Source organism: Anser cygnoides, chromosome 1 (assembly GCF_040182565.1).
Source record: "Anser cygnoides isolate HZ-2024a breed goose chromosome 1, Taihu_goose_T2T_genome, whole genome shotgun sequence".
Classification (NCBI taxonomy): Eukaryota; Metazoa; Chordata; class Aves; order Anseriformes; family Anatidae; genus Anser; species Anser cygnoides.
In genome coordinates, this window is record NC_089873.1 from 84,416,063 (window position 1) to 84,429,874 (window position 13,812).

General features: G+C 34.7%; 1 protein-coding gene across 5 annotated transcripts in view; it reads right to left on the bottom strand.

The window, feature by feature from the left end:
- The window catches only part of GBE1 (1,4-alpha-glucan branching enzyme 1), a 179,519-nt gene that overhangs the window by 56,019 nt on the left and 109,688 nt on the right, over nucleotides 1–13,812 (bottom strand). For all 5 annotated transcript variants that reach the window (XM_067001379.1, XM_067001383.1, XM_067001374.1 and 2 more), the window contains exons 11-12: nucleotides 12,607–12,717; nucleotides 9,025–9,196 (exon numbers count right to left, since the gene is read on the bottom strand). In XM_067001379.1, coding sequence (XP_066857480.1) covers nucleotides 9,025–9,196; nucleotides 12,607–12,717 — 283 coding nt within the window. The remainder of the gene's footprint in view (nucleotides 1–9,024; nucleotides 9,197–12,606; nucleotides 12,718–13,812) is intronic.

The window sequence follows — 13,812 nt, forward strand, 5'->3', positions numbered from 1 at the left end:
GTACTCCAGATCAAAGTATGAAGTCTATGCTTGCAATAATAAATTTTAGTGACACTTAATGCCTGCACAGTTTTAAATTTTAAACTGAGGATCTCAAAAGACATATGAGAGACAGGTCAAAATTTATACGGGATGTTTCAATATGCTTTCCACCACATAATTTACTACATCTTATTAAAATTTGCATTAAAAATACCTTGCCCCTTGACGATCAATGCAAATTCAACTACAATGCTGTTTAAATTCATATTCTAGTAAATTTCTGAGTAAGTGTCAGATTGATGGCCTCAGAAAATTAAGACAATGAGCAGATCTCAAGCTAATAGGGCTTGTGAAAACAAGTTCTTGAACTCAAAGACATGGAATTTTATTCCAGTGTCACCACCAAAGGTGTTATTCCAGCTTAAACTACATTGATCTAATGAATTAGTGATGCTACTGAGATGAATTCATTTCAAATTACCACAACCGTACCCATTAAAATCCAAATTGGAATGTAGGCCTAAGGATCTACTAGTACTCAGACTTTACTAATACAAAATGTCATCTGCTCAGTCATGTCTCAAAATAACAATTCCTTTCTGGGTAACACATGCGGTTTAATTTTATTTGGCTATGCATTGCCCTACACCAGTCTGAGAAAGAACAATGCATCACCAAGTGCAGAGTTGCTGATTAACAGATTCTTATGCATGCTGTTATACCAGCTCAATATGGTTTCATATTGCTAAATTATTTGATTGGGATGTAAAGGAAAATGCATTTTATGTCACCTGTCTCTATTTAAAAGCCAGCCTACAAACTATAATTGGGAAAAAATTTCCTTGCTTTTTGGTAGAATTAATTTCTCTAAACTGTGCAGTTCCCGAGTCCTTTCCAGACTGAGTACAGACAGACAGCAAAAAATAGAAGTAAAACACCCCTGTTTGTAGTGTGTTTGGAGTTTCAGAAATAACTTAAAAACAGAAGTAAAACAAAACATGAGTGGTTACAAATTATCAGCAACAAAATTGTATGAAGTACAGTTAGCAGCAGGGAGAGAAAAGAATCTTTAATACGAGAACAGCTCAATACCTTCTTTAGCAGATCCAGTTCCTTTCATAAGGAGAGAATTGTACAAGACAATTCACAACACGTATTCTTTAATGAATGGTCATCCTTACCGATGACATAAATAGTTCATAAACAATCCCTTTGCCACTGTTTGGGTCGGGCACTCTTACCCTTTTTCCCTGCTCTTACACAAAATTCTTCCAGTGATGGTCTTGGACAGATTTAGCAGCTCCATTGTGTTTTTTATCAGGTAGACTGTTTCTATAGACATCTGGCAAGAAACTAGAAAATAAACATAACTCCTATGCTTTGTGACAAAGAAGCTAAAACCTATTAGAAAACTATGTGTTAGCACATGAATTTGTTGAAGAAGGTAACACTGAGGAAAAAAAGCAAGTCTAGTCTCTCAAAAAGATAAATGTCCATTTTTGATTCAACTGGGACCTTGATGGTGGATTCCAAAGTTACATACAGATCAGCTTAGTTACGTGGAAGTCTGAAAATATACATATTTTTTTTCCATTTGGTTTTGGTACAGTGTCTTCAGATCAAGAACCAAGAGTGTCAGAAGTCGACAGGTTATCTATAATAAGTATAATCAATCTATCATTCTGAACATAGGCAGTGATGGACTTAACCTTCACAAGAACATAAAAAAACACATACATAACCCCAAGAGTGCTCTCTACTCAGAAGAGGGAACAAGCTAGATTGTGTGATGATTTTGCTCATAAAGCCTTTTCAGAGAAAAAACAAAGGCATTTTTACGTACCTTATATTGAGGCTCTCTCAAAAGCCCTAATTGTTAACAGAAAGTTCATAGAATGAATCTAAGTTTTTGTAATAATTACAATACATTTTAAAGTACTTCAAGAATACATAAACAGATAACATTCGAAGTGTTTTGCTTGGATCCAAGTTAATTACAGCACAGAAAGGCTGAGACGAATACACGTAATTGCTTACACAATGAATCATCAAGCAAATATTTGTGTGCATATACACACACACAAAATCAATTTTCAATATATTAGAGTTACAAAGAATTACCACACTTCAATACTAACAGGCAATATTTTATCCTCCACAAAATTATAACATCTGTAGATGTTACATCTGAAGTCTAATTAACAGTTTTTCATGTATACTTATGTGCATTAACATGCACAACTCCCTATAAGTTTGAGACATTTTTAAGACAGTTATTTTACTACAGTGGTTACATTCTATAAAAAAGGTAAAGGAGTCTGAAAGTGAGGTAGACCTATTGATTTTCAATTGATTTCGATTCAAGGTGAAGAAAATGAAAACTTAAAACACTATTTAGTGAGAACATTGTAACCACTAAATTTATATTTAACTATTGAGTATTTAATTTCTTTCATAAAAGACTGCAAAGTAAAACAAATCAATGCCATCTATATTTAGTCTAATTATCATTTAGTGAAATTTTCCTGAACTTCATAGCTACAAAAGGAGGAAAAAACAATTATGAAAGGACATAGGAACAGCTATGTCCTGCAGAGTCAGAAATCCAGAAGATGTAGAAAATGCTTTCCATAACATTATGACTTTGTCGTGATTTCTGTAAATTATAATTTTGCATTCTTAACTAGAGAAATTCCTCTGAAAATCACTGCTGAACATGTCAAGTTGTAGTATACACAACTTATGATTGTGATCATTCTTCAAAACAATAAAGCACTAATGAAGACTTTTGTACAAAGGGATATAGAAGATTTCACGACACAACCCATCGTATCAGTAAACCTGGTTATATACACTCATACATGGTGACAGAGATGTTACAAGCCTGAACTGCGAGCTGTACAAACTACACAAGATGCACGGCAACAGATAGAGTCTTAAGAACAAAGCTTGAGACATTAGCAGAGGTCACAATACCAGTATTACTGTGATTAAATGGCGGCACTAAGCGTAATACAAGAAAATCTATAATTCCCCCAAATAACTTAAGTTTAAAAAAAAAAAAATCAAGTCTCCGTAACAGCAGAGAAAGAAAAAAAATGGAAAACTACTCATCATTCAAAAAAAAAAAATCCAACCTTATAACCCAAATAGAATGGTTTGATTTACTACATATCCACTCCACTCATAATACTTGACTATCTGATGCTATGAAGACCCAAGAGCTGCATGCAAACTAAGGAAACATCAGCATTGCTCGAAACATCAGCGTTGCTCTGAAAGAAAAAACAGAAAAGTCACACAAGACATTGAGAGTCCTCAATTCAGAGGACTCTCTCCCAGCCTGGAAAAAACACATCCAGATTTCAATCCATGAAAAATGTCGGAGAAGCTGTTAACTCCTGAATACTGAGGATGTTGCTGACTACGAAGGCTTATTTTTCAAGGTTCCTAACTTGAGAAACCATAGTGTAGACAATAACTACCCATCACATGTATACAAGAAGCCATTTTATTTACATATTTAAAAGAGATACGCACATGTATGGAGCTTTCTTACCTACCCTCTCAAGTAGGGAATGGAATCAATTACCACAGCCAATTTCTAGTATTTGGACACACTTTGCGAAGAGAAGATGGGTCACAAGGAAAAATGGACATGTGCGTATGTGTTTGTGTTACATTATGAGACAGTCTTCCTCTTTAATTGCTTTTGTACTAATCTCTAATGCATTTTGAGTGTGTAGAAATGAAGCTTATTTCACTGAACAGTAAATGAACAAATAAATTAACAATTTGTACATCTAGAAGACCTTCCAGAAGAGACTCAAAGCAATGAAGGAAGCCTATTCTAAAAAACTGGATTCTCCACTTCCACTCCCTAAGTTTTGAGTGGGGGCATATGGTGTACTGTGGAACAACACTGTAGGTAGATGATAAGTCTATGCCAAGCTGTAGGTAAAACCTCAGATTACACCCTTATTTTGCACCTTGCTTGATCTTAAGGGTCTTTTCCAACTTAGATGATTCTATGATTTTAATTGTTTCTGTCAGACTGCCATGAAATTAAAACACCTGGTAGAACTGGCAACACAGAAAGCACATTTGCCAGGTATGCCAGCTAAACATATTAAGAAGGATGACTTCAAACTCCCTATCCTAATGCCCATTCTTTACTAGCTGAGCATTTTAATACTGTTTATTAACAGGAGTTGACTATATGGAGCTAGTTTAACAAGTATTTGCTCTTGCAAGGCCATTTTCTAACTTATGATCACAAAAGTCACAATGATCACTGAAATCAAGGCACAACAGTAATAATTGTAAGAAAGTAAACAGAAAAAATAAAATTCAGAGTCATTTGTTTGCAACATCTCTAAGAAAAAGAAAATAACCCCTTTGGTTTAAAATGAATATCCTTGTTCTGAATACAATTTCTTTTTAACCACAGTAGTTTGCAAGAAAAGTAGCATTTTAGGTTTTGAATCAAGAAAAGATGCATTTTGCCTTAAATAACATCCCCATTTATATTGTAGGTTATGTTCTGTTCTTTTTATTTCAAACTTTAACTTAACATTCTTAAAGCAAATTGTATGCACATCTCCCAGACTGAAATTGGTGCAACTGATATAGCTTTCGCACTATTTCTTTTCTTGGTTAACATGTTTTTTTGCCTAATAAATGCTTTTATTATCAAATTCCTTAGTTTACAAAAATCTAAGTTTCTTTCTGCAAAATACTAATTTGGAGGAACAGTTGATGCATAGCATTTTTTTAAAGGCCAAAGAGAGAACAATGTCTCATACCAAACCATTAGAGAAGAAACTATTTAGAGCATTTACAAAATAATATAAAAAAAAACCTCTAAATATAAAGTAAATAAACTACAGTGTAAGTGAACTGATGAGTGGGAAGAAAAGGAAGCTTTTCAGATTGATTTGATATTAGTGAAACAGAGATAAATGTCACCCCAAACAGTAACACCATCATTCAACGATCATGACTGCAAATTTCTGTAGTTACTGAAAATCATTTTCTTGCTTCTAGATGAAAAAAAATGTTGTTTTGCAGGGAGAGAAAGACTTGGTCTCTGGAGCCCTAATTAACAGTTGTTTTACTATAGAAAAGCCACGGAAAACAGTACTAGAGATTCATGTTGGGATTAATCTCAATTTAAATCAATAGATTCGAGTTTAAGCCTATTTAAAATGAAGAAGGAAGCAAGAAAATGGTTGCAAACTGAAAAGCAAGATTTTAGTGGCATAAAACAGTAAATATTTGTGCTATAAAGGATCCCAAGGATCTACAATGCTATTTAAGGCCCCTTGGGCTAGATCTTATGTCTATTCTAGGCAATAAAGCAGTTACCATTCCTTGTCTAAATTTAGGTAGACACAGATGAAACACAAGATAAGGAGAGAAAATGGAAACAAGCTCACTGAAGAACTGGCACAGTTCTTCAACATCCTGCAGGGTTTTCCATAATTGCAGGGTACAGACAATGAGTAAGAGAATAGGAAAGAAAATTTCAAGGAAATGAACTACTACAGTTGCCTATAGCTTTTCTTCAAGGACAGGATGGAAAATGAAGCAATATACAAACAGAACAGTGCAGCTATTATTTATGGGAAATATGAGAGTTTTTAATGTTGAAGTTAAATATTGTCCAGTGGATGACAACAGTGGTTAATTTATTCGCGAGGTGTGATCAGAAAATCCCTGAAGTATTCTAGGAGTCTTATAACTTCTATTAGTCCTTGTTTAGCAATTTAGGAAATAGTCAAATCTTAAGACTTTTTGTTCTTTTGTAGTAGTTGAATTGACAATAAAGAACATATTTTAGTCAGATGTAGGGTATTTATTTTGGATTTGAATCCTCACATTAGAGTAGGCAAATATCTTTGACTTCAAATATTTTTCCAAGTTTTTCTTCTGTTTTGAACTACATTAATATTATATGTATGTTGTATTCCAGTATCATTACAATTACGAACAAAAATACTTGTCTATGAACAGAGGTTTTACCAATATTGCCAGTAGAAAAGTGATTTCTACTAATACAGGCACATACTGTGAATGCTTTGGACTTTTTCTTAAAATGTCATTAAATCTCAGACAAGCAGATGTGTATTATTTACGTTAACACCTCCATGGAAGCTTGCCAGTGGAGGAGGAAACTGTGGCCTTACTAAAGTATAGCACAAAAAGAATTAGTAACTTTTGTGATTTCCTAAAATCCCGTACCATTTTCTGACCAGCACTGGCCTGTCTCAGTACTAAAATCTACATCTACAACAGGAATTGGGCAGAACAAACTGCAACTGCAGCATGATTGCTACTCCCTATGTGCTTTGAAAGCAAAGGATTTAGATACAGCACAAGTATCAAAACAATTACTATAAAACAATACTATTATTATTAAACAAACTGTCCTTCCAGAGTGTTCATTCCCTAAAGCGGAATGTTAATCATTGTCATGCTCATTTTCAGTGAAGCGTATTAAGTTTTTCCTTTCTAGGTTAAGTCTTCCATTCCAGATGGGCAAACGAAACCCCAGAGATTACTTGCAAAAGCTGCACAGAAAACTGAAACAGACAGTAGAAAAGAATATACCAATGATCTGTATTACTAGAAAAGTAATTTACGGGCATGACAAAGTTTTACTATTCACACTTAAGTTTTCATATGTCACTGCTTGCCTATACTGGGCTGTCAGTGAAAATTTAATGTCCAGAAACATGGAAAATAAGGATAACTACTTCCAGGACTTTTCCAATGGTTTCTTATAAATGTCTGTAATAAGGACATAGAATTATGCTGTGTTAATAGCATCAGGTGAAAGTCATGAGCAGTGGTCAGTGGGGGCAAAACTTCTCAGTAACAATCTTTCACATACAGAATATAAGTGATACTCCAACACTGGGGTAGTCAAATATTATTCTAGATCTTCAAAGAAAAATTCAAGCATATCTTTGAGAGCACAGCATTCCAATTCCATGTGTACCTCTGATACATTATTATTTATTTTTAGAAGGTGTTTCCTTTTCCTTAAGGTAAGCAAAGCATTGACAAGGCAGCATGTTGCTTTGTCATCTTAGTTTTCAGAAGAAAACACAATACATTTATTGAAAGACCCAGGGAAGCACAGAGGCACCCGGACTGCCTTCTCCAGGAGTTCTGGAAAGAGACACCCCCTGCCCCCTTCCTCCTACCTCACTTGAGGCTTCTCTTCCCAACTCTCGGCTTTCTCTCAAAACTGAAAGTTAGAAAACTCATTTGTCACTGTATTTGCTTAACCAGCATTTTAAGTACACCAGACTGTAAGCATTCTGAACGTATGTTTTCTACTCCAACATTCATTACAATTTTTTCCACCTTTTACATATAGCAAATGATAATGTATTTACTGAAACATTTGCAGTACTCAAGGATACACAATATTAATTGCTCAATCAACCTGCATTGACACACTGAATTTAACATGTCACATTGAATTACCGATCATTTTTCTAACCTTATGAAGTCAATCTGGGCCAGAGACATCTGCAGTTTAGTAGGCATATTTTCTAAACACCTGCTTCCTCAACTACTGTACTATCACTAATTTGAACGGAACAGCACACATCATAGCTTGTACATTTTGGTGCCCAACTACACACCTCAAATATTTATTTCATTCACTCTTCATTCTTGAGAAAATTTCCTACACTTTATTGGAACCAATAGCTTCACTAGTATACCACACAATTATTTTTTTTTTCTGTACTATATTAAAGTTACTTTAATTCTTTAATAAAAGAAAACCCCAAAATTACAGCCATGGTATGTAAGTTTGAGTGTCCTAATAATAAGAAAGAGAACACATATCAGTACAGACATGTTTAAATCAAATGCCAGCACTTGTTTTTTTCATTTTTTTTTAAAGTTAGAATATATTTTAATATATATTTATTATAGTATACTGCAAATATACTACTAAGGAAAGCAAGCAGAATACATCCAATGCTCCTCAAACTTCGTAATAAAACATTTAAGAACAAAAACTGAAGGCATTACTAAGCTAAAAAGTATGTAATTTTCAAGTGTTTCACTGTGTGAAAATTGTCCAAGATAATTGTTTTCAACATGCTTTCAGCCTTTTTTCCCTTTATGTGACTAACAGAACTGCCATACAAAACTTGCCACACCACATCATAGTAAAAAAATTACAATTCTGTAAAGTAAGGAGTATTTCACAAAGAAATAAAGGAATAAGAAGCTGGAAGACAGCATCAAGCCTAAATTGCTTCAGCATTGCATGTAAAAAGAACAACAACATTCAATTTTTAAGACTACCACATGGAACTGCAGGTTGTTGATCAAATGAGAGCAACTACTGAAGCTTTTGTAGCAATAGTGCTTAGGAAGCAATGCAACAGTTATTTTTATTTTTTGTCATGAACAAAATGTATATCTAGCTTTTACTACTTCCCTTCTTCCATAGCAGGATGTGCTTCCTGTCTCTAAGATTTGTCCTTGCCTGCACCTCATTAAGCTTCTGCTCTTCACTTGGAAGCAGTGAAATATAAATCAACTGATTCCAGATTACTTCCCTTCACTAATTATTTGATAACGAGTAATTGAAATAAGCACAGAACTATCCTTAGTTATTTGACTGTTACCCTAAAAAGCTTAGGAAGAAAAGAACAGATGAAAGACAAGCTAGCTCTATAAGATGAGGCTTACCATCTGACAGACTTGCAGAACTACGATTAAAATACCACCTTAAGTTATAAATCAGAGTAACTTCTGAACTAGAGCTTACCACACTTCTAAACCTTATTTCTTTTACAATTAGGAACCACATTAATTTTATTTTCTTGTCTTACAGTACATCTTACAGACAGAAAAACAATGTATATTACTGTTTGTACTAAACCTTTACAAAAATATTTATGCTCAAAAATAAATAGCATGACTATAAGATGGTGTCATATCTTTTTATTTCACTGCCAAGTCTTCTGTAGATGAGAAAATGAAAGACGTGCTCCTAAGATTACTTACCCATGAAGTTCAGATAGCTGTCTCCTCCAAGTGCATGAGTAATGAGACGAATCATTTTATGAAGCTGTATTCCACGATCAATAACTGGAGTAAGAGGCGAGAGCACACTCATGTTTGTGTACATCTCTGCATCCATCAATCGAAATGCCAGTGTCTTATCACCAACAAGTGCCTATAATAGTTTAAAAAAATGAAGAAAACCCCTGAGTGGTGTACTGGAAGTGTTTCTAACACTTTTTTTTTTTTTTTTAAACAGGTGTTCTGTATTGTAAAGGGAGCATTAGAACAAGATTATCTTTAAGGTCCCTTCCAATCTGAGCCATTCTACGACTCAGAAGACTGGCAAGGGGTCAAGGACGTGACTCACTGTACGCAATCTAGTCCCAATTCACAAAGTGAACATCCTGCCTCTGCTGATGAGCCTAGCTGATAATTACTGCAGTGTTGCATTTTTTGATGTGTAACCACGTGGTTGTGGTATGTGATCTCCTGTCAAAAAGAAAAAGCCTGCAAGTTGAGGCAGAGACATCCCTGAGCTGAGCCCTGCCTGGACACCCGACCCAACTTTCCACTTTTCCTTTGCAATCCTGTGAGCATACGTATACAGTCAATCAGCTCCTAGCTATCTAGCCCTTGCTATAGTCTTGTATTTCACTATCAAACTGCACAATCACTTTGGAGAACCTTTTCGCCTACATATATTAAATGTAAAATGCTAGTGTACACTCAATAATAAGCCACAAGCAACCTAGCATTTTGGAATTCTTGTAGGAAAAAAAAAAAACTAAGAAAGCAAACATCTCAAGTAAAGTTCCTAGGATGTACAAATAAAGAGCTATGAACAATATTCCTGATTTACCGATGCAGAGTGTGAAGCATTCATTTATATGAAATATAAATATAAACCATATATATTACTGGTTTTCTGAGTTCACAGAAGGTAGCAAAATAAGCTAGTATTTCTATCGAAAAAACAGTAACTGAATTACTAACTTCCTAGCGTTTGCTGTTATTTAAGAACAGAAAAACACCAAACAAATGCTGTTGTTTACTCTAATATTAGGATTATTCTAATATATTAGCATACAGGTAGTTGAAAACGTTTTGGAGTGTTTGCATGCAAATATGTAATTTTTGTTTCAGCAGCCCAAGTCTCTTTATACTCTAATGTGAAAACTCACTACATTACAACTCAGTTGTCTACGTGGAAACAGCTCTAGCTGAAAGGCCCCATTATCCTTTAGTTTTCAGTCTAACAATATAATGGCATAAATAGATAATTCCCTCAAGTTAAAAATAAATTCCCTCAAGCTTAGGAAAAAGTTATTATGCAACAGGGGCAAGACTGCAATGCTAAAAAGTTCTGTATTAAGCAGACCTGTATTTGCATGCCTTTCATTTGGCTCTACTTTTTTAATAGTTAATGACTATTCTTCTATTTCAATAAAAGGGTTACTTAACTTCTGTACTCACACAGACACAAGTGCATGAAGTGTATGACATCAGACCAGCAGGCTATCTGGCTTAGTGTACTGTCTCCAAAACCAGCCAGTAGCTAACGGGCAGGAGAGAGTATGAAGGCAAATGAAACTCTTAACAATACTTCACCAAAACATTACCCTAACTATCACAGACAGACAGGTGAAACAGAATGTTTGTATTCAGGAGCCTTCAATCAATCTCCTTTGAAACAAATTCAAACACTTTAGAAGTCACAAAGTTTGAACAAACACATCATCCTATGACAAGGGGTTACAGAGCTTGCTTCGTGCCAGAGAGACAGGGGAGGAACAACAACTCTTTACTCAGAATCTGGCATCCGTTAGTTTTAATATCCTCTAATCTTTCCATTGGAAATAGGGGTAATTGTTCCCTGTTCCCATTTTCTATGCCAGTCACGACTTTACGAACTGATGTCCTTCCACTTTTAATGATCTCTTTTCTACCCTGAAGCGTCTTAGTCTATTTAGTTTTCTTCTTTTGAAAGCCACTCCATACCTTCTAATTATTCTTACCAACTCTCTCAGCATTTCTTCCAGTTATGCTGGATCTCCTGAGATGCAAGACCAAACCTGCCTCCAATATTCATGATGCAAGTAAACCATGAAAGGCTACAGTAGAATACTGATTTTGCTGTCTGCTCCTTTCATAACAATTCCAAGTAATCTATCTACTTTTTTGACTGCTATGAGCACTGAGTTGGTATTTTCCACACATCTGCTATAAGCATGAGACCTTGTACTTGGATTGTTAGTAGTCTATTCATAACCCATTATTACATATAAGAAATTGGAATTGTTTCAGCCTCTTATGGGCATCACTGAATATTTTTACGTTGAATTTTATCCACACTCCCATTTTATTTCTCTATCCTACTTCTCACACGTCATTCAGGTGTCTGACTGCAATTCTTTTTTTTTTTTTAAATCAAAATAAATATATCTATCTTCTTCCCAAACATGAGATTCTAAAACAGAAATATATTGTCATATGAAAAACTATTGATATAATCCAGCACGAAATAAAACAACAGCAACAGTAATGTTATGCATGTCACACCAGGACGAAGGATCACCTTTACTAAAAGCATATAATCAGAAAAATATGCATTTCCATGTAATACCTGAAGTTTTTAACCAGGACTTGGACTCTGCTCTCACGCTTTATGTGAACACTGTATAACAATCTCGATGATAGGAAGGCAAATAGGCACAGTAAAGAAAGCTGATAAATTATTTTTAAAATATAATATAGCTGTAATTTTAGACACTTTTGTTGATTTATATCATAAAAGGTATTGGAAATGTCCATCTCTTACATAGGGCAAAGAGTTGAAGGTAGATTATTTAAGCTTTTTATTAGAAAACTGTTTTATTTATTTATTTTTAAGTTTAAAATTTTGAAGTTCTCAACCATCATGTTTTCTGATTCCTCAGAACAACAACAACAACAAAAAAAAACCCACTTTCAACACTGAAAGATTGTAGGAGATGAGTGTTATCCAAACTCATCATTACTTTTCTGTTTTTCCATATACAGAACCATTACAATTGCTGTGTTTTGAATCAAACTGTTAAAGAATACTCCATTTAGATCTTAAAATAGGATTGGGGTTTGCAATCCTTTCAGAGAGTAAACATTTTCTTGAAGGGAATAAAAACATTTCAAACATTGATTCAGTGAGCAAATTTGCTAAATTGTCATCTAGTTTAACACTTACCATAAACAGTGCTTCAGCCTACCTTATAGAAAGTGGATTTTTAGAAAGCATGTGTTTTATGTCTTCCTATGTCCTATGACAGGCAGGATGAAGAGGAAGCTAGAATTTATTTGTTAAAAAACAAAACTGAAAAGATAACACACCCATGCAAGGCAGGATTCCTTTACTAAAAAGGAAGTTCAAAACCAAACCAAAATAAAAAAGAACAACAAAAAACCAAGCAGCATACCAGACCTGTCCAACTCTGAAATTGTTACTTATCCTTCTGTCCTTCTTATCCTTTGTTTTAAAAACAAAAACCAGCTAAACCTCTAAACTTCACCTTTTACTTGCTTATATATGAAAAACAACAGGTACCATACCTGGTCATGGCTCTCTGCATATGCAATACATTTTTCTTCATACCGTCTGTTCGTTAACGTATACACAATATTTCCCATATTCCAGTCTTCATCTTTCAGTTCCTTAATGATCTACAGAAATAAAGGAAATATCATTCAGAGGTTATTTCTGTTTAAGTAAAAGCACAGTACCGCCTTTCTTCATTATTTTGGCACAGCAATTTCCAATGAACTGTGAACTACAACTTTTCCTGCTACCAAGCTTTGCAGTGATGAGCTTTCTCTGCTAATCCAAAGAGATGACTTGTATACTTTGTTTCTCCTGTACTCCCATGTATCAACAGGGAAAATAGGACTTGGCACATATCATGTGAGTCCTTTGATACAGTGGGCCATATGATTTATGAGCTGCAAGAGAACATTGCACCAAAAACTGGGAAGAATTATCTGTACAGACCTACCTATGCAAGGTATTGAAAGATGTCCTGTATTTCAAGTAACCTTAGCATATGGCACCATCCTTCGTAACTATAGCTTAAGTACTGAGCTGTGTTGTGGAGAGTGGCACGTTGCAAGATTGTACCTATGCTGTTGCCATGAAGCGTACAATAAAACGAGAATCTGCTTAGCACAGGGACTTCCATGTTCCCTGATCTGCAAATTCCAGCTCAGTTCCAAACCAGTTTGAATGCCTGAGTTTTGGAATACAAAACATACTTTATTTTCTGCCATGTTAGCTTTTTTTTCTTTTTTAAGCAATTTAACAATTAAATCACATCAATAGCAATTTTCTGCCTCACATGATGCTATTTTCCTCTTCTAAATATAGCTTAATTTCAGCGTTTTCTTTTTTCTATAGGGCTTTATCATTCTCCATTGTTCACTCCAGTTTAAACATGTATATATATATATGCATGATATATACATAAAAAGGTATATGTCATGTACATGAGAGGTAAAAAGAGAAAAAGGCAGTGACAAAGAAGGCTGATACGATCCTGTCAAATTTAACATTCCGATTTTAACTGACCATGTACTCCTAAACAACCTTTTCCCCCCAGCCTGAATTCTTGCCCTGAAAACATTCAGGTACCTATGCAACATCATGTTATATACTACATCTATGTTCAACCTGACCTATTGAACCCACTGTTACAGCAACTACTTTTTACAAATCCCTCAGAACAAGTTCATGGATCCCTGGAGATCCTTCAGGTCTAAAACTGC